Source organism: Lampetra planeri, chromosome 48 (assembly GCF_965212315.1).
Source record: "Lampetra planeri chromosome 48, kcLamPlan1.2.h2, whole genome shotgun sequence".
Lineage (NCBI taxonomy): Eukaryota > Metazoa > Chordata > Hyperoartia > Petromyzontiformes > Petromyzontidae > Lampetra > Lampetra planeri.
The window spans coordinates 5,780,136-5,806,843 of record NC_136154.1 but is presented as its reverse complement, the minus strand read 5'-3'; the positions used below and the strand labels follow the sequence as shown (position 1 = coordinate 5,806,843).

At 52.4% G+C, this 26,708-nt stretch overlaps 1 protein-coding gene across 2 annotated transcripts; it reads left to right on the top strand.

Annotated features, from left to right (window-relative positions):
* The first annotated feature begins 252 nt into the window (after window positions 1–252).
* On the top strand, window positions 253–26,708 carry LOC144733889 (histone-lysine N-methyltransferase PRDM7-like). 2 transcript variants are annotated; one of them, XM_078615898.1, is made up of 10 exons: window positions 253–337; window positions 1,857–1,989; window positions 5,093–5,260; window positions 9,368–9,444; window positions 10,754–10,952; window positions 14,343–14,474; window positions 18,818–19,083; window positions 20,212–20,279; window positions 22,418–22,668; window positions 24,484–26,708. In XM_078615898.1, the coding sequence occupies exons 2-10, from the start codon at window positions 1,869–1,871 to the stop codon at window positions 25,008–25,010; spliced, it is 1,809 nt and encodes a 602-aa protein (XP_078472024.1). In that variant the 5' UTR covers window positions 253–337; window positions 1,857–1,868; the 3' UTR covers window positions 25,011–26,708. The 2 variants fall into 2 exon arrangements, with proteins under 2 accessions (XP_078472024.1, XP_078472022.1); XM_078615896.1 differs by having other exon boundaries at window positions 22,418–22,680.

Genomic DNA, 26,708 nt, shown 5'->3' with positions numbered 1-26,708 from the left:
GGATTCCTCCAGAATAAAAATTTAAACTTTAAAAACTCTGATGACGTCACTGCGTGGTGACGTCCGCGTCTCGCCCCCTTCACTCCCCCGTTACCCCCCACCCCTCCCACCCTCCATTCCCCCCATCCCCTCCCACCACTCACCAACCGCCATTCCGCCCCCACCCCCTTTTCCCCCCCACTCACCCCCACCCCCCGATGCCCCCACCCCCTACTCCCCCCACCACCACCAATCGCCGCCATTGGCCACTGAGTGACGGTGACGTCACCACGGCGCCTGTGCCAGGCTGGGTGCACTTCGAGGCTGCCGCGTGAAGTGTCGACGGCTCGACACTGAGGTGGTGACGTCACGCGAGCGTTGTGTTTAACGATATAACCACGTGACGATATTACGATATTAGCGTAAAAATATGAACATTAGCTGAAGTGATGTGAATACGTTCGGATTACCTCAAGTAATGTTACATTAACCTGAGGTAATGTTACCTCCCGCGAGGTAAAGTTAACTCATTTGAGATAAAGTTACCTCATTTGAGATAATGTTACCTTACCTGACGTAATTTTACCTCTGCCTGAGGTAATGTTATCTCGACCTAACGTTATATTACATCGCTTGAGGTAAAGTTACCTCACGTGAGGTAAAGTTACCTCGCCTTCCATTGAATTCCGATTACCTTACCCTGAGGTAATAATCACGCGATAATTGTGTTTAATGATTTAACTACGTGAGAATATTACGATATGGGCATTAGCTGAAGTGATGTGAATACGTTAGGATAACATCAAGTAATGTTACATTTACCTGAGCTAAAGTTACCTCTATCTGAGGTAACGTTACCTCACTTAAGGTCAAGTTACCTCGCCTGAGGTATTACTTCACCTCAGGAAAAGTTATCTCACCTGAAGTAATTTTACTTAGCCTAGGGTAATGTTACCTCGCATGAGGTAAAGTAACCTCATTTGAGATAATGTTACCTTACCTGAGGCAATTTTACCTCTGCCTAAGGTAAAGTTATCTCGCCTAAGGTAAAGTTACCTCACCTGAGGAAAAGCTACTTCACCTGAGGTAATGTTACTTTACCTCGGATAGAGGTAACTTTACCTCTACCTGAGGTAAAATTACCTCCCCTGAGGTAACGTTACCTCACCTGAGGTAACGTTACCTCACCTGAGGTAATGTTACCTCATCTGAGGTAAAGGTACCTCACCTGAGGTAAAGGTTACCTGTATCTGAGGTAACCTGAGGTTACCTCAGGTGGAGGTAAAGCTGGAGCTAGTACGTCATGGTAGAGGTGTGGAGTTCACACACTTTACCACAAAGACAAAGATCCCCCGTGTAGCCTCTAACAGGCTGTTAGTGAGCAGCACCTACTAAGGCTACCGGCGCTGTGGCACACGAGGGGTGGGTGGCCAGCACCACGCCCGGCCGCCTTTGTCTCCCCAGTGGCGATGTTCACACACCGCTAAACTGGGTGCTCATTTGAGGCTGAGTCGACCTAGGGGATGAGGTCCACGACCGGTTCAGATGATCGTCACCGGTGTTGGTGGTGGCCGTGAGCGGGAATGGAACTGGGGTCTCTGCCCTAGGTCGACTCGGCCTCAAATGAGTTCCTGGTGTAGCGGTGTGTGAAACAAAGGCGGCCGGGCGTGGTGCTGGCCACCCACCCCCTCGTGTGTCGTTCCGGCCTTCATAGGCGCCGCTACTCGCTCACAGCGCTTGACCCGACAGTCTGTTAAGGCCACACGGGGGATCTTAGTCTCGTATCCCTGTGACTCTGTCTCCGTGTGACTCCATCTCCGTGACTGCGTCTGACCGTCGTCCGCGTCTCGTCCCTCCGTGTCTCTGCGCCTCAGCAGCAGCAGCAGGAGATGGGCGACTTCCAAGACATCAGAGGCTTCTTCACCAAGGCCGAGTGGAGCGATCTGGCCGAGTGCGAGAAGCGGCGCTACAGGAACATCAAGCAGAACCACGCCGTCCTGCTGAACCTCGGTGGGTACGGCAGGCCGAGCCTCTTCACAACTAAACTAATTGTCGCGGTAATTATAATGATGAGACCAAGACGTCGTAGCAGAGTGGCATGCATGGGGCGCCACGGTGACGAGATGTTAACTCACTCTCATGGTCTACAGGAGGTCGTGGGTTCGATGGCGACCCTGACGATGCCTGTCATATATCTGGAGTCTGCGTGTGTCTCTCCCCGGCGAGATGTTAACTACCTCGCCTGGTCTACAGGAGGGCGTGGGTTCGATCCCGGTCCTCCGCGTTTTCGCTCCACATGTAGAATCAACATCACGCGTTTAACGTATTTGTCTGCTGCTATAAATGTCCACGTGGTAAGCCACTTGGTTGAGCTGTCATTTATGGCAGCCAGGTCGCTTCTGAAAAGGAAGCCAATAGCTCAGTGGACTTCACCTGGTGAAATAAAAAATTAACCCGTAAAACAAAGTTTTTCACTATAAATCCTTTATATGCGTGGCGGCTAGAGTCCTCTCGTCCTCTGGCTTGAGATGGCTGCCACCTATGGGTCAGATGATTTCCTGCCACCATTAAGCAATTGGTAATTAAATACAATTTATTTTTTCCTAAAAAGTGTAAAATTTTCACGAAAATTAATTTTCACGCACAACGAGTCTGTGTGCAAAATGTCAGCTCGATTGGATCACGGGAAGTGGGTTAAAAAACGACCGAAAGATTTGCACGGTCGTAAGCGCGCAAGCAAGCAAGCAAGTGAACTTAATATAAAGGATTTTAAAATAGATTTAATTTTAGTTTAATGATTTGTTTACCTTTCCTCTACTTTGCACGCCTATTGTATTTGTGTTTTGTGTTGTTGTAACTTTCTGACCCCGTGCCCCCTATGGGACATCTATGAAAAAGAGCTTCATAGCTCATCGGATTCATAATTCTAGTCACGTAGGTAAAAAATAAAATAAAAAATAATAAAAGTACTTTTATTAATTTTTTATTAATTTTTTTACCTACGGATTCATAATGTTGGAGAGGAAACCCACAACATTTACAAAAATAAATTTTGAACTTTTGTGAATGCAGGAATTCATAATCTTTGGATATTTCGGTAAAGTGACGTAGATAGAAAAAATAAAATTAAAATAATGTGAATAATAAGTATAACCCGTAAAAACAAAGTTTTTCACTATAAATCCTTTATATGCGTGGCAGCGAACTTAATATAAAGGATTTAAAAATATATTCGCCTGTGGAGGACGCGGGGATCGATCCCGCGACCTTTGGCATGGGAAGCAAGGGCGCTACCAACTGCGCTACTCCGCCACGGCCTGTGGAGGGGTTACGCTCTGGGCTCCTACACTCTGACGTTCAGCCAAAGCCATGAATGCGTTCTATTTGAATATATGTAAAATAATTTTTTTTGCCTAAAAAGTGTAAAATTTGGGGAATTTTTTTTCACGAATAATAATTGTCTGGCACAACGAGTCTGTGTGGAAAATGTCAGCTCGATTGGATCACGGGAAGTGGGTTAAAAAACGACCGAAAGATTTGCACGGTCCTAAGCAAGCAAGCAAGCACGCGAACTTAATATAATAGATTAAAAAAAAAATGTACATTTAAATAATAATAAACCAAAAAGCACTAATGTATAGTTCAAAATACATTAGTCTGCTTGGTTCTTTCGGTAAAGTCACGTAAAAGGGAAATAATAAAAATACTCCTATCGTGTTTGTGTTTTGTGTTGTTGTAACTTTCTGACCCCGTGCCCCCTATGGGACATCATAGCTCATCGGATTCCTAATGTTGGAGAGTAAACCCACAACATTTACAAAAATAGTTTATTTATTGTGTGTGTGGTTTGTTTACCTTTCCTATACTTTGCACTCCTATCATACTCTTAGGTTTTTTCGGTAAAGTCACGTAGGTAAAAATAAGTAATAAAAATAATAGAAATAAAATAAATTATTTCTATTATTTTTATTTTTACCTACGTGACTTTGCCGAAAAAACGTAAGAGTATGAATCCTTGCAGTCACGAAAGCTTCAAATCTAGAATCACTCCTATCGTGTTTACTGTATTGCTTGGGGTTGTTGTTGTAGCAGCCAAATAATATAAATGAACGTAGTGGCGGTACACCTAAGCGCTGTATTAAATAATCAGCACATTTGTGGCAAAAATTATTTATTTTCCTCGCGATTCGAGACCCCGAACAGAAGGATATTTCGGGGTGGTGGTGGTGGTGCGTCAAAACCAGTTGTCGTGATGCCAAAGCGGTGGGAAGACGGAACGTTACATGAGCAACACTGAACACGAAGCTTCGCAGTCTGTTGCCGTACAGCGGCGCCCAGTCTGATGACGATCGGCTGCTCCGTGCTCCAGTGGCAAGATTGGACTCCTCGTGCCCCTAGAGACTCGGTCGGACGGTGCCTCGATACGACTCGTGGTGTCGCCACCGCACGTTCGGAATGGGGGACGCAGCTGCTGAATCTGAGTACAACAGCGACATCGTCGGGACTATGAAAAATAAAAATAGGGTTCACGCTTTTTGGGAATGAAACAGGAGGTGGTAAGATGTTAAAACACCAGATAGATTATAGCTTTTGCAAGGAATCAGGTGACTGCATCAACCACGTGTACTTGTGGTGAACACACAAACAAACACTCTCTGATAATATTTAATCATTGTCTTTGAAACTGATTGGTCTACCCCAGAGACAGCCTTCTTCATGGCCTAGTCTCACCAGTGTCAGACCAGAGAACAACACCAAAAGGCGACAGCGCAAAGACAATGCAGTGTCAAGAGCATTTATAGCTCGGGGTGAGCAGCTATATCATGGGACCTTTTTGCCAGTATCAAAGTATGAAAAATAAGAATCGGTTTTACCCTTTCTGGCAATAAAACAGGAGGTGTTAATATGTTCACACACCAGATAGATTATTCCTTTTGCAAGGAATAAAGTTACTGCATTAACCACGTGTACTTGTGGTGAACACGCAAACAAACGCGCTCTGATAATAATCACATCGTCAGGACTGTGTTACGAGGACCCGGTGTGTTGCTATGCTGCACCGGTGTCCCGCCAATACGTACAAATAACAATGACCGACTGCCTCCTTGCGCAGGGATGAACCCGGCCCAGCCCGAGTTCATGCGCGCACGCGGCAAGCGCAGGGCGAGGGGGAATGGAGCGGAGTGCGGGCGGTCGAGCGACTCCGACGAGGAGTGGACGGGGAGGAAGAAGAGGAAGGAGGTGGCGATGCACGGAGGACGAAGAGGCGGAGGAGGCAAACGTAAAAGGGCGCTTGCAGACAGAGACCCCCTGTAGACTCACACAGAGACCCCTGTAGACTCACACAGAGACCCCTGTAGACTCGCGCAGAGACCCCCTGTAGACTCACACAGAGACCCCCTGTAGAATTACACAGAGACCCCCTGTAGACTCACACAGAGACCCCCTGTAGACTCACACAGAGACCCCCTGTAGACTCACACAGAGACCCCCTGTAGACTCACACAGAGACTCCCTGTAGACTCGCTTGATGAAGCTGGTTGTAATCACCAGTGGAACGTCACAGTACCATTTTCGAATTGTGAATTTTGTGGGTTTACTGTCCAACACACAACCGGTTAGTGCTGAACTAGTAACTAATTGGCACGTTTTGTTTACCTGACAAACCTTACGGATTGGCTGCGTCGGATGGTGACGGGTTTAACGACACATTCATATTTACGCGATATAACCCAAAAAATTAATAATATTGGTCGCGAAATCCTACATGTTAAACTGGTTAGCAGTCTGCGCTATGAACCTGGCGACCCGGGTTCGATTCCTGCTCACGGTCAACACCAGTGACGATTATCTAAACTGGTCCTGGGCCTCCCCTAGGTCGACTCACCTTCAAATTAGTACCTGGTACAGTGTGTAAACATCGCCACTGGGGAGACAAAGGCGGTCGGTCGTGGTGCTGGCCACCGACCCCCTCGTGTACCGTTCTGGCTCACTAACAGCACTTGCCCCTAGAGTCTGCTAAGGCTATACGGGGGATATTTGTCTTTGCATATGTTCATGCGTGTCCGCGTGTTCACACGTGTGTGCGTGTGTTCACGGGTATCGATGTGTTCACACACATGGACACGTGCGTGCGTGTGTTCGCGGGTGTTCACGTGTGTGCGTGTGTTTTTCTTACGAACAAAAGAATGAAGGGGGCTTGGGAGCGTGGCGATGAGGTGTGGGAAGCTGTAAGGCCCAGGCTACTTTGGGCTCGCCTTCCCATCAACCGGAGGCGAGGAGTGGTGGTCGTGGTTACTTATGCCCCCACCGAAGACGAACATCCGTGGAGGGATGCAGGCAAAGCCGATGATTCAGATGCCTTCTATGACCTCCTGTCACAGGTACTGGCTAAAGTGGCCACTCGGGATAGAGTCATCTTGTTGGGTGACTTCAATGCCCGAGTTGGTCATGATACTGGCACCTGGTCTGGAGTGATTGGAGGGCATGGGCCAGATCAGCTCAATAACAACGGTAGGAGGCTGCTAGATTTTTGTGCAGCCCATGGGCTTGTAATTACCAACACGCTCTTCCGACATCGGCGCATCCACACAACATCATGGATGCATGCCGGGTCCAAGCAAGAACATCTGCTGGACTACATAGTGATGGACCAGCGGATGCGAACCCATGTCTTTGACACCAGGACCTACTGTACCGTGGAGCTGATCTGCCCTCTGACCATCGACTAGTCATCTGTAAGATGTGCCTGCCATTCTTCCACTCTGGTGGTGGGTGTACACCCAGGACCCCATTCCAACCTAAAGTGGCCTGGTTTTAGTTAGCTGATGAAAGTTGCAAGTGAGAATTTCATCATCGCTTGCGGCTGGGGTTGGCATCATCCCCCAGTCTTCCTGATGTCGAGGGTAAATGGGCGAGGTTTAGGACTGTGACTCATGCAGCTGCAATGGCTGCTTTGGGTACGCGTTCCAGAACCCCCAGAGACCCTGGCTGACAGAGGAGGTGTTCAGGATAATTGAGAAAAAGTGACAGGCCCACTCTCATCGGCTCCAGCATCCCACGTCAGACAATGAGGAGGCTTACCGCAACCTTCGCTCGGAGGGTTGAAGAGCCGTAAGGCGCTGCAAGGATGGGTGGTGGTCACGGGTTGCTGAGGAGATGGAGTCTGCCTCAGTGGCCCGCGATCACAAATCACTATTTAACTCCATCAAAAAAGTAACCTCCAGCGCCACACCGATTACCATCATTAGGGGAAAAAACGGTGATCCAATCTCCGACCCCCAGGAACAGGTTTGCAGATTTGCTGAGCATTTCTGTGAGGTCCTGGGGGAGGGGAAATCCCTCAGCCAGGAAAACATCATGGCACAAAGTGGGGATGACCCTGCTGAGGCTGTGGTGCCTCAAATATTGGAAGAAGTCACCCTCTGTGAGTGGCTGGCTGAGATGCCATCTGTTGAGGAAGTACTGACGGCGATCCGGAGTCTGAGACCAGGAAAGGCACCGGGCAGAGATGATCTCCCAAGCGAAATGATGAGGGAGGGTGGCATTTGTGCACAGACTGCCCTATATGACATCATAACAACAGTCTGGACCACTGGACGGGTACCGCAAAATTGGAAGGATGCCCTGGTGGTCCCCCTCTTTAAGAAGGGGGACCGCACAGACAGTAACAACTACAAGGGCATCTCACTCCTCAGTGTGCCGGGAAAGGTGCTGGCAAGGATTATTCAACATCGCTTTGCTAGGCACGCTGAGGAGAGGCTTGCGGATCCCCAATGCGGTTTCAGGAAAGGGCGGTCCTGCACAGATGCCATATTTTCTGTCCGTCTGCTACAGCAGAGGTGTAGGGAATTCCAACAAGACCTACATCTCTGCTTTATTGACCTGGTCAAGGCCTATGACACCATCAGTAGGCCTGGGCTCTGGGTTGTTCTTCGTGCTTTCGGAGTCCCTGACCCTCTGCTCACGATTATTAAGGACCTTAATGATGGTGAGCGGGCCCGGGTAAAACTACGTAGCCGGGAGTCGGAGCCATTCCCTGTACACCTTGGGGTGTGACAGGGATGTCCTCTGGCTCCCACATTATTTAACATCAATTTTGACCACGTGGGTTCGTGAAGCCTTCAATAGCTGTACCGAGGGAATTTCCATTTGGTAGATATAATGGGAGGCTGATCGATGCCTGGGTGCGATCAAGGGATGGCTCCCTATTGGTCAACCACGTTATGTATGCCGATGATGTAGTAATAGCTGCTCATTTAGAGGAGGAGTTGGAGACGCTGCTGCTGAGACTGGAGAATGCCACTAGGAGGTGGGGCCTTACCATCAGCCCCACCAAAAACGAAGCACCTGCCTGGGTATTTTTTACCATTGGACACTCCACCCACACAACTCCCAATCAGTGATGGGGCAGTTGTGGAGAGTTTCCCATACCTGGGCAGTGTGCTTATGACCGGCTCCAGTTTAACAGCAGAGGTCTCACTCCGAATCAGTCAAGCGGCAATATATTTTCATCGGTTGCGTAACGCTGTGTGGAAGCTACCTGGTCTGTCACTCCGCACGAAGCTTCAGGTTTTCTCGGCCACAGTCATTCCCTTCCTTCTCTACGCTTGCGAAACGTGGACCCCCCTAATGGAGCATCTTCGCTGGTTAGAAACATTTAGGCTGGCCTGCCTACGATCCATCCTGGGTGTTACCAGGCTGGATTGTGTGAGGAGCTCACAAATCCTTGAAAGATCTGGGCAAAGTCCCATCGGTGAGCTCCTCCGGCAGGCAAGGCTGCATTGGCTGGGTCATGTAGCCCGCATGCCCAGCCACTGCATGCCTAAACAGCTTTTGTTCGGCCGGATCGAGGGGGCTAAACGGGCGTGACACGGGCTAGAGAAAAGATGGAGTGATGTGGTACAGGAGGACATGGAGCTGAGTGGACTTGCCGATGACTGGTACCAGCGGTGTCAAGATCGGGCTCTGTGGAGGAGGCTCGTGAAGGACGCCCTCCAACAACAACGGAGGGCGGAGGAGCGACGCTCACAACAACGAGCGGAGCGCCGGGTGGCAAAAGCACAGCAAGTTGGCACAGTAAGGGGCACAGGTGGTGCATCAGCCAGTCATCTCGGTCATCTTAGTCAATCGACCCGTGGCACCTGGGTCTGCCCCGTGACCTCCTGCCAGCGGGCGTTCTACACTTCACGTGGCCTCAAGGTGCACATGGCCTGGCACAAACGTCGTGGTGACGTCACCGCCAATTAGTGGCGAATGGCGGTTGTTGTTGTTGTTGCGTGTGTTCACGTGCGTGCGTGTGTTCACGTGTGTGTGTTCACGTGTGTTCACGTGCGTGAGTGTGTTCACGTGTGTGTGTGTGTTCACGTGTGTGCGTGTGTTCACGCAGGAGGAGGCAAGGGGGCTGCTTCACGCTGGGCCACCGTGGGAGAGTGGCACGCGAGGGCAGCTCCCAGCAAGCGCAAGGTCTCTGTGCACAGCGCACGGCACTCCTCTCGTTACAGCTGCTGCTGCTGCTGTTGTTGTCTTTAGTTTGTTGTCCTTCCCCCTCACCTCCCATTAACGAGGATGGCTACGTACGGTGCCAAATAAATTCAACGTACATACATACTACTAAACACTGCTATACCAGGGACGTGCGGTCAGGGGAGGCAGGCGAGGCAGAGTCTCGCCTGTCATATACTCCAATGAAAATAGCTGTTACGAAAAGTAAAAAGAAATGTTCCACTGATCCGCGTTATAAATGTAATTTCTGTATAATTCCAATCATTACAGAGAAATAGGAACAGGCACGCGCTTATCGCTGCCTCACGTACAGACTAGACGTACGCCATGATAGACTACTATACACTACACTATTCATGACTAAATACTACACGACACACTACACCATGATACACTACTATACACTACACTATACACTAATATACACTACACTACTATACACTAAACACCTAACGTACACACACACAACACGTACACACGAGACGTTCGCCACTCCTCTCTAGGATCTGAGGTGATAGAACAGAACCTGAGAAGGGCGTAGACAAGCGTAGACACCGTGACCACGGTGACAATGACCACTGGGTTTGCAACGCGCACAGACTCCACGAGACGGGCAGACGTCGATGTCCCATCGCAGACTCGGAGGTTACGGAGCTCAGAGTCACGGTTCACTGAGCTACGGAGTCGCTCTTTCTTTCACAAGCGGTACCCGGCTATCACAACTCATAGCTCAACGAAGCGGCTGATATCATCATCACGTGGATATTTCAAATACTCTAAAACGAGCGATCCGGATTCTCAATGTGACGGGAAAAACCGGAGGACCCAGAGAAAAATCCACGCAGCGACCACCACATCAGGGTCAGGATCGAACACATGACCTCCTGCGTACCAGGCGAGGTAGTTAACATCTCCTAGCTACCATGCCCGCTCTGCATGGCACTCTGGTACAACGTCTGGGCTTATTATTATAATTAGTTTATTCATTAGTTTAGTTGTGAAGAGGCTTGGCCTGCCATACCCACCGAGGTTCAGCATGACGGCATGGTTCTGCTTGATGTATGGAATCAGATTTACAGAATCAGAATATCAGAATTAGAATATGTATTGTACTGGAGGAATCCGAAGAGGTGTCAGGGTCGAGATCGAACCCGTGACCGCCTGCGTACCAGGCGAGGGAGTTAACATCTCCTAGCCACCGCTGGTCACCGCACCAACTCCACCCCCCACACCCCCTCCGCCCCCTCACCCCACCGCCCCCTCCGCTCAGACTAAAGCGGAAGCCCTGGAGTACGTGTGGAGCATCTTGCAGGGCGTGGAGGAGGAGGAGCAGCAGCAGGAGGAGGAGGAGTTCAGGGGATTTGAGCTGAGGGAGGTGCACAAGGCTAGGATGGCGATGTTCAGGCTGGAGCGCAGAGCCACCGCCTGCAAGGAGGCCCTGAGGGTGGCGCTCCAGAGGATACGTGGAGGTGCGTAGCCTGCAGCGGTGATTTCTATTCACACCAGAACTCCACACTCCCCTCTATTCCCACCGGAACTCCACACTCCCCTCTATTCTCACCGGAACTCCACACTCCCCTCTATTCCCACCAGAACTCCAAGCTCCCCTCTATTCTCACCAGAACTCCACGCTCCCCTCTATTCTCACCGGAACTCCACACTCCCCTCTATTCCCACCGGAACTCCACACTCCCCTCTATTCCCACCAGAACTCCACGCTCCCCTCTATTCTCACCAGAACTCCACACTCCCCTCTATTCTCACCGGAACTCCACACTCCCCTCTATTCTCACCGGAACTCCACACTCCCCTCTATTCTCACCGGAACTCCACACTCCCCTCTATTCTCACCGGAACTCCACACTCCCCTCTATTCTCACTGGAACGTCACACTCCCCTCTATTCTCACCAGAACTCCACACTCCCCTCTATTCTCACTGGAACGTCACACTCCCCTCTATTCCCACCAGAACTCCACACTCCCCTTTATTCCCACCGGAACTCCGCAATCTTCTGTTGCTGCTGATAAAAGTCGCCACTGCTGTTGATACTACTGCTACTGTCAGTGCTGCTGCTGGTACTGATGCAGCCTATAAACTTAATGTTTCTAGATTAGAAGTTTTCGTGACTGCAAGGATCCATACTCTTTGGTTTTTTCGGTAAAGTCACGTAGGTAAAAAAATTGAATAAATTTAAAATGAAAACAACTAAATTAAATAACGACATTTCGGGCGCAACACAAGCGTCTAGTCTTCAGGTGGGGACAACGCAGCGAAAGCGTAACCGCTTAAGCGTGTCTAAGAGATGGCTGTGACGAGGAATTATATAGTTGTGGGGGGAGGGGGCATGGTGAGTGTGGGGGCGGGGTGTGGGCTGGGAGGTAACGCATGGAGTTCAAACTGAAGCTTTGTGATGCAGGGGGCAGAAGTAGATAAGAAAGCTAAGTTAAGCCGAGTGTGGGGGCGGGGTGTGGGCTGGGAGGTAACGCATGGAGTTCAAACTGAAGCTTTGTGATGCAGGGGTGGAAGTAGATAAGAAAGCTAAGTTAAGCCGATTAAAGACATCCTTTGTTATGCTGCAGGAGGGTAAATTAGAGTTGTGCAAGCTAAACTTGCACGCTCGAAACAACGTGTGGCACATTTTTCAAGTGATGGGAGTAAGCCGGGATTGAAGTCAAATTTCATAGTGATGGTAGTGTGTAAAGCTGGGAGTAAAAGACTGGGAATATGGATATGTATAGTGAATATACAGCAGTGTGGTATACAGTAGGGTGGGTAGAATAATACATAGTGTAATATTACAATGTATAGTCTAAGGTATAGGGTGGTGTATAGTAATGCAGTATATAATTTAATGTTGGGTTTGTCTATGGCAGTATATAGTACGGGGTAGACCCATGTGATGTAAGAGAAACAAGTTTAGCTGGAGGCATATTATATTTTTTGCGACATAGAATTGTAATGTATGACTTACTGTTAGTAGCTCAGCTTATTGGAGAGTATATTTAGTATATTGATGATACTGATGTCGTTTATATTTTAGTTCTTTACGTGGTGGTTTAGCTGCTGCAGCTCCTTACTATTAAAATTCCTTCCCTCTATTACTGCTAACCCTACTCCCTCCCTTTGATGCTGCTAATCCTGCATACTGCGTCATGCACGGGCATAATATGACTTTGAAACCCCCCCCCCCACCTCCTACGCAATCCACAAGTAGTGACTAATCCCATATCTGCATTTCCCATAAATATGCTAAATTCCTCTTGATATGGAAATTCCTTTGTCAAGGCGCCCTTCCCCCTCCAACCTAGCTTAAATATACGCTGCCAAGCCTGGTGGTGCCCATTCAGACGCTGTCTTTCCGACAGACCTGTTCTTCACCTGAGGACGGCTGCTTGCGTTGTGGCCGAAACGTCGTGATAATTATTTTATTATGTTTTATTTTTATTATTTTATTACTTCCCTTCTACGTGACTTTACCGAAAGAACCAAGAAGATGAATCCCTGCAGTCACGAAAGCTTTAAATCGAAATTTAATGATTTTGATCGGAGTCTCCATGGTAGGAGAAACAGCTTGGCGGATAACACGGTCCGAGTATCTGTTCATCTTGAGGGCCAGATGTACATGTTCTAATTCACTGGCCAGGTGGTGTTGGTCAGAGATGCAGTGGGCCCTATGGTATAGTGTTTTGATGAGGGAATTATTTTGAGCCGGGTGGTGGTGGGAATGAGGCTTCAGGTAGGAATCTGTGTGGGTGGCCTTCCTGTAAACATAATGTCCCAAAGAGCCATTGGGCCTCCTCTCAAACAGAACATCCAAGAATGGTAGCTTGCCATCCTTCTCCACTTCCATGGTGAATTTGATGGATGAGTGTATGGAGTTGATGTGGTCTAGAAATTGGTTCAATGCTGTGGCCAAATGACAGGGAAGGACGCAGGGTGAATGTCTGGATGGCGCCTGTTTCAAAATTCTCCTTGAAAACATTGGCTATCACTGGTGGCAAGGGGGAACCCATAGGGGTACCCTCATTTTGTTTGTAGAAGGTACCATTCCAGGTGGAGTACGTGTTGGTGAGGCAGTGCCTAACCAGTGCAGGGACATCAGGGTTCAGTCCATGTTGGACTACGTCTTCTCCTGATTATGTCCTCGTCAGCTTTGATGTGATCTCTCTATTCACCAAGGTTCCAGTGCCTGACACCATAACAATAATTGAAGACTTAGTCCATGTGTAATGCGAGCAAGGAAAGAGGGGGCGGAGTCTGGGTCACGTGAGGAGAAGGAGGAGTCAGGGTCACGTGAGAGAGAGGATTTAGGGGGAGAACCGGAAGCGATCTGGGAGTTGGGAAGGAGTGGAAACAGGGGGAGGCCACGCTGGGCAGTGGCGAGAGGGTGGCGCCATTTGCCACGTGGTGGGAGGCCACGGCACCGTCGGCCAGCGGTGTACGTGGGGCACAGCAGAGCAAGTGGGATAGAGTTAGTGCAGTCGAGCTAGTGGAGGAGAGCTAGCGGAGTGTGGGAAGCTCGCCGGGTGTGAAGAGCTAGCAGAGTGTGCGGGGCACACAGAGCAGCAGTGTGGCTGCAGAGCGGAGCAGCGGTGTGGCTGCAGACGGAGCAGCGGTGTAGCTGCGGAGCGGAGCAGCGGTGTGGCTGCAGGGTGTACGGTGGAGGAGGTGCGGGTCTGAGCGAGGACGCCGTAGGGGCGAGAGAGAGACAAGAACCCGAATAAAGGACAACGGAGATCTACACTGTGAAAGAGTCCTTTATTACATATACAGCAGGCTTCATCAGGGTCGGGATAGAACCCACGACCTCCCGTATACCAGGAGAGGTAGTCAACATCTCGCCGTGTTTGCCTGCAGGCTCCTCCGTGCCGCCGGCCTCCGCCCAGGCTGTGGCGGTGTCGCGCAGCGCTCGCTCTCGCTACGGCCTGCGCCCGCGCGAGAGGCAAGTCTACACAGAGGTGGAGGAGCCCCAGGACGACGACTTCTTCTGTGAGACCCCCTGCTCCCTCTCACTCTCTCTCTCACTTTCTCACACTCTCTCTCACACTGTCACTTTCTCACACTCTCTCTCTCTCTCGCCACCGTGGGGTGAGGCTGTGCGCACCTGCTGCTCCCGCTTCAACGTTGGTGTGGATGGGGGCCTGGGCTCAGGTGTGAGCCTGAGCCCGGCCTAAGGAGAGTAAACTAGGGAAAAACGCTAGTTTATCCTGCGTTTCTCCCTGTAAATCAGCCTGCTATAGAAACAGTTTTTTTCATTACTACTGTTGTGTGTGTGTGTCTGTCGGGGTTGTGTGTTTGTCTGTGTGTTTGTTTTGTTTGTTTGTCTGCTTGGTTGGTCGCGTTGTGTGTTGGCCTGGTGCTTTGTACCTGGCTTAACACCGCGTGTGTCTGGCCTGCTTGTCTGTTTGGTGAGTGTTTGTTTTGTGTTGCGTGTGTGTCTGTCTGGTTTGTGTGTTTGTCTGTGTGTTTGTTTTGTTTGTTTGTCTGCTTGGTTGGTCGCGTTGTGTGTTGGCCTGGTGCTTTGTACCTGGCTTAACACCGCGTGTGTCTGGCCTGCTTGTCTGTTTGGTGGGTGTTTGTTTTGTGTGTCTGCTTGTTTGTATGTTTGCTTGCGCGTGCGTTTGTTCGTTTATCTGTCTTTTTGTTCATTTGTATGTTTGTTTGATTGTTCGGTTTCGTTTGTTTTTACTTGTTGGTTCGGTCGTGTGTGGTTCGTCTGTGTGTTTGTCCTGCGCGTGTGTGCTTGTCTGTGCGTGAGTGTTTGTTTGTCTGTCTGGTGGTTGGTCTCAGGTGTGTTGTTGTGTGTTTGGTTTGTGTGGGGTCTATTACTTTTTTATCACTTTTTTATTTTTTTCTACGATTAATTTTCGCTGCCACTGCGCTGCTGCCATGCAAGCACCATGGCTCAGCCTGGCAGCATGGAGGCCCTCACGGACCGGCACGGGTTTCGCTGCTTCCCTCCGCTGGGGACGCCGCTTGACGACGTCGCTGAGGCGGTGGCGGCGCACACCGGGCCGGCAGCCATCCGAGTAATACAGAGGGAGAACCGGGGCTACGTGGTCTACGTGGCCACGGTGGAGGCGGCGGTGCGTGTCGTCGAGACCGGGCTCCGCGTCGGAGGGGAGGGGGGGCTGCTCGTGCAATGCAGCCCGCTCTCTACACCGGCTGCGCGGGTAACCATCTCCGGCGCACCACCATACTTCACGAACGCAGAGCTAAGGGCGGAACTGCAACGCTACGGCGTGGTAGTGTCGCCCATCGTCCTGCTGCACATAAGAACGCAAAAGAAGGAACTGAGGCACGTCCTGTCAGGCCAACGACAGGTGTTCCTCGTGCTCAAGAGTGGGTGTACCGAACTGGACGTGGCCATCAAACGTACCGCTGGTGGCCGCGTCCATACAATATACCTGGCCACGGCCGAGCCACGCTGCTACGCGTGTGGTGGTGCCGGGCACCTCAAGAAAAACTGCTCCACCGGAACGAAGCGGAGTGGAGCTGCAACGAAGGAGACAACACCGATGCTGCAGCAACAACAACAGCAGCAGCAGCGTGAGCAGCATGAGGCGCAGAAGCAGCAGCAGCGTGAGCACCCACAGCAGGCGTCGCTGCAGCAGGAGCGACAGCAGCAGCAGCAGCAGCTACAGGGCCAGCAGCAGCAGCTGCAGGGCCAGCAGCAGCAGCTGCAGCGGCAGCACCTGCAGCAGGCGTCGCCGCAGCAGGAGCAACAACAGCAGCGGCAGGACCAGCAGCAGCAGCAGGAAGACGCCGACACTGCACCGGAGTGTGGAGAGCCGGCACCTGTTGATGAGAATGACAACAACGGTGGAAAGTCCGCCGCTGTTAGGAGCGCGAGGAAAAAGAGGAGAATGGGCAAGCGTGAAAACGGCCAGCCGAAGAGGGCGGCCGTAGCTGGCGACGTCGGACAGACGGCCAGCCAGCCAGCCTGCTGCCCAGTGGAGACAGAGAGAGAGGTATTTGAGACCACCAGCGACGCGAACCCGGCGGACGTGGTGACGCCGAGAGCGCGGTCGCTGAGCCCGGCTCCGCCTGTCCCGGCATCGGGAGGAGAGGAGCCGTCGACCACCGCCAGCGCCAGTGCTGAGCTGAGCGGAGCTGCAGCCCGGGAGGGCCTCCCTTCACACGGCCCAATGGGTGACGAGGAGGGGAGCATGGAGCTGACGATGACCGAGAGAGAAAGTGCTGCAGAGAGCAGCAGCTGCTGGGAGAACATGGAAAGAGAGGCCATGAAGGCCAGAGGTAGCGTTTCTCTGGCAGAGGCGACGGAGGGAGCGCAGCAGCCGGACCTAACTTTGCTGGGCGCCGCGGACGCCAGTTGGGTGCCGGGCGTTTTCGTGCCTCCAAAAAACATCCCCTCGTCCGCCACGGGACGGGCCAAGAGACCGAAGGGTTGGAGGAAGCTGCACGCACTCACCGCCAGCGCCAGTGCTGAACCGAGCGGAGCTGCAGCCCGGGAGGGCCTCCCTTCACACGGCCCAATGGGTGACGAGGAGGGGAGCATGGAGCTGACGACGACCGAGAGAGAAAGTGCTGCAGAGAGCAGCAGCTGCTGGGAGAACATGGAGAGAGAGGCCATGAAGGCCAGAGGTAGCGCACCTCTGGCAGAGACGACGGAGGGAGTGCAGCAGCCGGGCCTAACTTTGCTGGGCGCCGCGGGCGCCAGTTGGGTGCCGGGCGTTTTCGTGCCTCCAAAAAACGTCCCCTCGTCCGCCACGGGGCGGGCCAAGAGACCGAAGGGTTGGAGGAAGCTGCACGCACTTGGGACCGAGCCCGGTGAGGTCCCCGTTCCCGGAACGTCGGCGGATACCGGAGGGTGGGTTGGCGCCGACGGGAAAGCTCAGGGTGACGACCGGGAGGACGATTGGGACGGGAGGGCGTCCCCCCAAAAGCTTGGAGGCAGGAGGAAGCAGGCTGAGCCCGGGGAATGCACGCCCGAAGCCCTCCTCCGCTGGTGGAGGACGGCGGAAAAAGAGAAGAAGGGGAATGTGGCGAGGGAGCTGGCAAAAGTTTTCCCCGGAAGGTACTCCCTTGCGGGGGTGGTAGTGGAAGTGAGGTATGAGCCACATAAGTATGGTTTCAGCGCCCAAGAGATCGAAAAGATAGCGGGAATAATGGACAAATCGGGGCTGTTCCCCTCCTTTGATGTGGACGAAATCGAAGAGGAAGAAGACGAGAGGATAGCCTGGGCGAGGGAGGTCAAAGAGAGGGAGGCCATGAAGGCCAGCGGCGATGCGCGGGTGAAGGCGGCGACCGAGGGAGTGGAACAGCCGGACCCGGCCTCGCCTGCCTCGTCGTCGCAGGGGAGCGAGGTGAGCGTCGTCAGCGGTGGTGCCCCAACGGGATGGAGGGAGAGGCCGAAGGCCTGGCCTCCGATGGACGAGATGGGGTGCTCTCCCGAATACCTCCTTGGTTTCCTAAAATGGTCGTATGGGAGACGAAACATTCGCGTGCAGGACAGTTTCCCCAACAGGAGGAACTTTATGAGCACGGCCCGGCGTGTGGTCCAGGACCCGAGCACGTTCGGATATAGTCGCCAGGAAATCTTCCGGGTAAAGGCCTTGATGACCAAAGTCCGAAAGCAGCCACCATCCCCCCCCATCACCCCCTTCCCCCCCGAGGCGTTGAAGAAGACACCATCACCACTACCACCGCCGCCGCCAGCCGGGGAGGAGGGTGAGGAGGTGGGAGCGGAAGAACTACTCTGCCAGGCAAAAGGGTGTGAGGGCCCGGATGACGAGCACACCGGACACTGGCTGTGGAGCGGTGGCGATGTGGTGCGAGATGACGGTGTATAATTTTTGGTTGCCATAAAGGCAGGTATACTGAATGAACCGGAATATTCCAGCGCAATTTGCGCTGGTGAAATAAAATTATAAAAGTCAAAAGTCTCTCACACTGTCACTTTCTCACTCTCTCTCACACCGTCACTTTCTCACTCTCTCTCTCACACCGTCACTTTCTCACACTCTCTCTCACACTGTCACTTTCTCACTCTCTCTCTCACACTGTCACTTTCTCACTCTCTCTCTCACACCGTCACTTTCTCACACTCTCTCTCACACTGTCACTCTCTCCTCCTTTCTCTCCCTCTCACATGCTCCCTTTCTCGCACTCTCACTTACCTCTCTCTCTTTTGCTCCCTCACTCAGGGATGCAGGGAGGGTGACAGGGGATACATCTCCGATGAGCGAGCTAAAGAAGGGAGGGAGGCATCTGTCTGGAGCGCTCTTCACTCTCTCACTCTCTCACAGTGCCACTGTTGTTGTTGCTACTGCGGTTCGCTCTCCTCCCACTGCTGCTGCTGTGGCTCTCAGTCTGCGAGCTGTGCAGGGATTTCTACCTGGCGGAGTGCTCCGTGCACGGCCCGCCAGAGTTCATCGCGGACACGGCCGTGGCCCCGGGAGTGGCCAACAGGGCCCGGCTCAGCCTGCCCCAGGGCCTCACCGTCGGCGCCTCCTCCATCGCCGGCGCCGGCCTCGGGGTGTGGAGCAACAGGAAGAAGCTGCCCAAGGGGGTGATATTTGGGCCCTACCAAGGAGAGGTGTCTGAGGAGAACCCCGTGAGCGAGTACTGCTGGCTGGTGAGCTGCTGCTGCTGCCACTGCCACTGCTGCAGCCTCCTCCTGTTCCTACATCATCATCGTGTGTGTGTGTGGAGAGGAGGCTCGTGAAGGAGATACAGAGAAACCCATAGCCTCACACAGTCACCCACAGACTCAGACAGAGATCTAGAGACTGGCACAGAGAGACCCAGAGACTCACAGAGACCCATAGACTCACACAGAGACCCATAGACTCCCACAGAGACCCATAGACTCGCACAGAGACCCATAGATTCACACAGAGACCCATAGACTTGCACAGAGACCCATAGCCTCACACAGTCACCCACAGACTCAGGCAGAGACCCAGAGACTGGCACAGAGAGACCCAGAGACTTTGCACAGAGACCCAGAGAATCGCACAGAGAGACCCACAGACTCACAGAGAGACCCAGAGACTCGCACAGAGACACGCACAGAGCCCAGAGAATCGCACAGAGCCCTAGAGACTTGCACAGAGACTCAGAGACTCACACAGGGACCCACAGTCTCACACAGAGACCCAGAGACTCGCACAGAGACTCGCACAGAGCCTTAGAGACTTGCACAGAGAATCAAACAGGGATCCACAGATTCACAGAGAGACCCAAAAATTAACATAATTATGAGTTCAACTTCTAACCCACAGTAGCCGCTCGCTCGCAAGGACAGAACAAATTCGATGGGCGAGGAGGAACCACAGACAAGTGGTTCTGCCTCACGCACTCCTTACACAAAAATAAACCACGATACCTCGCCGCTGATCTCGTCAAGAAGCATAAACCATCATCACGCAAACTCTGTTCATGCTCACAGCAGCAGCGGTGTTTGGCTACCCATCGTGCAAAGACGGTCGTCACCGCATGGCGCGGCGCTTACAGATGCACTTCTGCGGCCGTCTGGAAGGCTCTTCCTTCCAATGCTAGGAAGCAACTGGGAGCTATGCACTTTAAAATCTTGTAGATTGAAAATGCATTTCTTTACAACTGCTTTTAGTGTTTAGTTTGTTGTCCTTCTCCCGCACCTCCGATCAGCACGGTTGGCTACGTACAGTACGAAAGAAGTTCAACTTACAGTCCAACTCACATTCATTATCCGTGGATCTGTTCGTGTGCGTGTGTGTTTCAGATTTACAAAAACAAAAAGGATCGTGAATATGTTGATGCTCAGGATGAATCTAAATCAAACTGGATGAGGTGATTATTGTTTTAAGGACCACTACACAGAGATCGGAACCACTACACACAGAGACCAGAACCACTACACACAGAGACCAGAACCACTACACACAGAGACCAAAACCACTACACACAGAGACCAGAACCACCACACACAGAGACCAGAACCACTACACACAGAGACCAGAACCACTACACACAGAGACCAGAACCACCACACACAGAGACCAGAACCACCACGCACAGAGACCAGAACCACTACACACAGAGACCAGAACCACTACACACAGAGACCAGAACCACCACACACAGAGACCAGAACCACCACACACAGAGACCAGAACCACCACACACAGAGACCAGAACCACTACACACAGAGACCAGAACCACCACACACAGAGACCAGAACCACTACACACAGAGACCAGAACCACTACACACAGAGACCAGAACCACTACACACAGAGACCAGAACCACCACACACAGAGACCAGAACCACCACACACAGAGACCAGAACCACTACACACAGAGACCAGAACCACCACACACAGAGACCAGAACCACTACACACAGAGACCAGAACCACTACACACAGAGACCAGAACCACCACACACAGAGAGCAGAACCACTACACACAGAGACCAGAACCACTACACACAGAGACCAGAACCACCACACACAGAGACCAGAACCACTACACACAGAGACCAGAACCACTACACACAGAGACCAGAACCACCACACACAGCGACCAGAACCACTACACACAGAGACCAGAACCACTACACACAGAGACCAGAACCACTACACACAGAGACCAGAACCACCACACACAGAGACCAGAACCACCACACACAGAGACCAGAACCACTATACACAGTGACCAGAACCACCACACACAGAGACCAGAACCACTACACACAGAGACCAGAACCACTACACACAGAGACCAGAACCACTACACACAGAGACCAGAACCGCCACACACAGAGACCAGAACCACTACACACAGAGACCAGAACCACAACACACAGAGACCAGAACCACTACACACAGAGACCAGAACCACGACACACAGAGACCATAACCACTACACACAGAGACCAGAACCACGACACACAGAGACCAGAACCACCACACACAGAGACCAGAACCACTACAGAGACCAGAACCACTACACACAGAGACCAGAACCACCACACACAGAGACCAGAACCACTGCACACACAGGCCAGAACCACTACACACAGAGACCAGAACCACGACACACAGTGACCAGAACCACTACACACAGAGACCAGAACCACTACACACAGAGACCAGAACCACTACACACAGAGGCCAGAACCACTACACACAGAGACCAGAACCACGACACACAGTGACCAGAACCACTACACACAGAGACCAGAACCACTACACACAGAGACCAGAACCACTACACACAGAGACCAGAACCACCACACACAGAGACCAGAACCACTACACACAGAGACCAGAACCACGACACACAGAGACCAGAACCACTACACACAGAGACCAGAACCACAACACACAGAGACCAGAACCACTACACACAGAGACCAGAACCACTACACACAGAGACCAGAACCACTACACACAGAGACCAGAACCACCACACACAGAGACCAGAACCACCACACACAGAGACCAGAACCACCACACACAGAGACCAGAACCACTACACACAGAGACCAGAACCACTACACACGGAGACCAGAACCACTACACACAGAGACCAGAACCACTACACACAGAGACCAGAACCACTACACACAGAGACCAGAACCACTACACACAGAAACCAGAACCACTACACACAGAGACAAGAACCGCCACACACAGAGACCAGAACCACCACACACAGAGACCAGAACCACCACAAACAGAGACCAGAACCACTACAGAGACCAGAACCACTACACACAGAGACCAGAAGCACTACACACAGAGACCAGAACCACTACACACAGAGACCAACCCTGGGCCTCCCCTTGGTCGACTCGGCATCAAATGAGCACCCGGTACGGAGCGTGGTTCCAGCCACACCACCCTCACGTAGCGCCCAGTGCCGGCCCTTAATAGGCGCTCGCTAACGGCGCCCACCCCGCCCCCGCGTCTGCCCGCGCAGGTTCGTCAACTGCGCGAGGAATGAGCAGGAGCAGAACCTGGTGGCCTTCCAGCACCGGGGGCAGATTTACTACCGCACGTTCCGTGCCGTGGGGCCCGGCTCTGAGCTGCTGGTCTGGTACGGCGAGGAGTTCGCCCAGGAGCTGGGCATCGCCTGCGAGGCCGGGCCCTCGCGACGCCGCAGCAGCAGCAGCAACGAGATGGCTCCCAGGGCCACCGCCAGAGACCTGCAGCCCGTGCAGCCTCCACCAAGTGAGGAACACTGTGAGCACTGCTCACCAGAGACTCGCCACTGCTCACCAGACTATAGCCACCACTCACCAGAGATGATAGGCACCCCTCACCAGAGATGATAGCCACCACTCACCAGAGATAATAGCCACCACTCAATAGAGATGATGGCCACCACTTACCAGAGATGATAGCCTCCACTCACCAGAGATGATAGCTAACGCTCACCAGAGATGATAGCCACCACTCACCAGAGATGATAGCCACCGCTCACCAGAGATGATAGCCACCACTCACCAGACTATAGCCACCGCTCACCAGAGATGATAGCCACCACTCATCAGAGATGATAGCCTCCACTCACCAGAGATGATAGCCACAACTCACCAGAGATAATAGCCACAACTCACCAAAGATGATAGCCACAACTCACCAAAGATGATAGCCACCACTCACCAGAGATGATAGGCACCCCTCACCAGAGATGATAGCCACCACTCACCAGAGATAATAGCCACCACTCAATAGAGATGATGGCCACCACTTACCAGAGATGATAGCCTCCACTCACCAGAGATGATAGCCACCACTCACCAGAGATGATAGCTAACGCTCACCAGAGATGATAGCCACCACTCACCAGAGATGATAGCCACCGCTCACCAGAGATGATAGCCACCACTCACCAGACTATAGCCACCGCTCACCAGAGATGATAGCCACCACTCACCAGAGATGATAGCCACCACTCACCAGAGATGATAGCCACCACTCACTAGAGATGATAGCCACCACTCACCAGAGATGATAGCCACCACTCACTAGAGATGATAGCCACCACTCACCAGAGATGATAGCCACCACTCACCAGAGATGATAGCCACCACTCACCAGAGATGATAGCCACCACTCACCAGAGATGATAGCCACCACTCACCAGAGATGATAGCCACCACTCACCAGAGATGATAGCCACCACTCACCAGAGATGATAGCCACCGCTCACCAGAGATGATAGCCACTGCTCACCAGAGATGATATTCACCACTCACCAGAGATGATAGCCACGACTCACTAGAGATGGTAGCCACCACTCACCAGATATGATAGCCACCACTCACCAGAGATGATAGCCACCACTCACCAGAGATGATAGCCACTGCTCACCAGACTATAGCCACCACTCACCAGAGGTGGTAGCCACCACTCACCAGAGATGATAGCCACCACTCACCAGAGATGATAGCCACCACTCACCAGAGGTGATAGGCACCACCCACACTGATAAGGTGCAAATGAGTAACTGGTGTGGTGTGTAGTAGTAAACATCGCCACTGGGGAGACAAAGGCGGCCATGTGTGGTGCTGGCCACCCTCCCACTCGTGTGCCGTGCTGGCTTTCATAGGTGCCCGATAACAGCACTTGTCCCAAAAGTATATGCAGGTTATACGGGGGTTCTTTGTCTTTGTGTGTATATATATGAATGGAGCCCACTGCACTACGAACCCGGCCACCTGAGTTCGATTCCCACTCACCACTAACGTCAGTGGTGAATATTTAGGCCTTCCCTAGGTTGACTCAGCCTCAAATGAGTACCTAGCTTAAACGTGGAAACATCGCCACTGGAGAGACAAAGGCGGCCGGGCCTGGTGTTGGCCACCTACTCGTGTGCCATGCCGGCCTTCATAGGTACTCGCAAACAGCACTTGCCCAATAGTCTATGTCTGTTGGGGACCTTTACCTTTGTATATGCACACACACACACACGTGTGCAAGAGTGTTCATGTCTAGATGTTGGTGTGTGCGCGTGTGTCTTGTTTCTCTGGGATAACGCAGGTGGAGTGAGAGTGGAGGTCACAAGGCTGCCGTGTCCTGCCTGCAACCGTCAGTTCATCTGCCGCTCTAGTCTACAGCATCACGTGCAGAGCAGACACCCCTCTAACCCCAGTAACAAAAGTCATCAGTGTGACCAATGTCCATACAGCACAGACTACAAGGGTAACTTGAAGAAACACCAGAGAACACACACGGGAGAGAAGCCGTTCAAGTGCACCGTGTGTGAGAAGGAGTTTGCACATTTACAACGTCTTCACAGCCACCAGAGAACACACACGGGAGAGAAGCCGTTCAAGTGCACCGTGTGTGAGAAGGCGTTTGCAGACCTATCAACTCTTCACAGGCACCAGAGAACACACACGGGAGAGAAGCCGTTCAAGTGCACCGTGTGTGAGAAGGCGTTTGCAGACCTATCAACTCTTCACAGGCACCAGAGAACACACACCGGCCAGAATGCATTTTCTCCTTCCCGTGAAAACAGAAAAGTCAACCATCCTGAGCATAAAGCGCACAGCGCCGAGCTGTGAATTAGTTTTAAACAGGCCACGTGATTAACTGAGGCTGTGCCACCCTTGAAACTGATTTTGAATGTGAACACAGAAACCTACGGATCCTCCTACACCTGCCTCACACTCTGTGGGGGGTGGGAGATTAAACCGACCCGGCCACCCCTCGATTGCAAGTGCGGAGTTCTAGGTCCCAACCACTGCACGTCCCCCCCCCACCCCCATCACCTGGGGGTCCCTGTGTGCGTGAGTGTGCAGAGTCCCTCGTGCAGAGCTGCACTGTTGTTACCCTAGAGGGGGGCACCGCAGGGCGATCCACCTACAGATACCCCAGTCTGCACGTCTCCGGCCGATCTCCATGCGCACCGCGTGCCGTCTCGTAGCCCTGCCCCGTGCGACGTATGTACAGTACGCACAGTACGTACTGTACATACAGTACGTACCCATCCAGCGGTAGACTGAACCGCGGCCGATGACGTAGGTGGCATCCGCTCACAAATCTCCGAACACTCAGTCCCGTAGCCCCGAGCCATCGCTTGCACGATATTCACTTTGCCGCTGAGAGGAAAGCTACGGGGAGGAGGTGGGGGGGGAGTGCTAGGAGAGGACATCTCGGCTGGAGATCTGCGGAGAAGAGCTTCATAGCTCATCGGATTCCTGCGGTCTGAAAAAATATTCTGAGAGGGCGTTGGAAGGGGGGGGTGTAGGTATGAGTGGGGCATCTGCACTTGAATCACCCTGCGTGTTATTGCTGCCTCCCCCGTTGAAAATGTTCCCAGCGTGAACTTCACCCTTTGCCGTCGCGACGACGACGTTCACGCGCCGTGCGTGAACGTCGTCGTCGTGGGAACAACAAAACGCAGTAAAAACTAAAGTAACTTTATCAGTACCGAGGCTCCCACAGGGCCACGCGGGGCAGGGAGTGTGGCACAGTTTTGGCGCCGGCTAGCGCAGAGTGGCGGCGGTCGTGTCGCTATGCTTCTCTGCGGTGAGCAACGACGTCTTTATAACAACAACAGCAGCAGTGCTGCTGCTGCTGCTGCCACTGTTGCGCCACTCTAAATACAATTAACGAGGGCGAGCCGCTCGCTCGTTTCTCGGGATTCTGCATTGAACGGTGACACCCACCCCGTGAACGGTGACACCCACCCCGTGAACTGTGACACAACCCCGTGAACGGTGACACCCACCCCGTGAACGGCGACACCCACCCCGTGAACGGTGACACCCACCCCGTGAACGGTGACACCCACCCCGTGAACGGTGACACCCACCCCGTGAACGGTGACACCCACCGACCCTGCAACTCTGCAGACGTCTCGGGAAAGGGTTGAGAGATTCTCTGCGTCGTCCCGGTTGCTCGCGTGATGTCGCACGGTGGTGGCGCGCGTTGACTCTTACACGTTTAAGAAAGTTGAGCGTTAGTTTGTGATTCTGTTTACAATTATATATATGTACATACTTAAACTAACAAAAATTATTTTGGGATTTTACCAAGTAAGGTCTAACTAGATACGTAGTAGCTCTTTTATCAGACGCGACCACCTGGCCATCACGAATGAAAGCTCAACGAAGTGGCTTATCATTGTGTGGACATTTATAGCGGCCAAATACTCTGATTGCGTGATCTCGATTCTAAATGTCGAGGGAAAAACCGGAGGACCTGGAGAAAAAGCCACACGACCACGGGGAGAGAGAGAGAGACGCGCAAACTCAAAA

Bases quoted from the DNA above. Each gene is read 5' to 3' on its own strand.
- LOC144733889 (XM_078615896.1), top strand. From the start codon at position 1,869: ATGGGCGACTTCCAAGACATCAGAGGCTTCTTCACCAAGGCCGAGTGG. The intron at 10,953-14,342 runs GTGCGTAGCCTG...GTTTGCCTGCAG, and splicing joins GCTCCAGAGGATACGTGGAG to GCTCCTCCGTGCCGCCGGCC. The intron at 19,084-20,211 runs GTGAGCTGCTGC...TGTGTGTTTCAG, and splicing joins TGAGCGAGTACTGCTGGCTG to ATTTACAAAAACAAAAAGGA.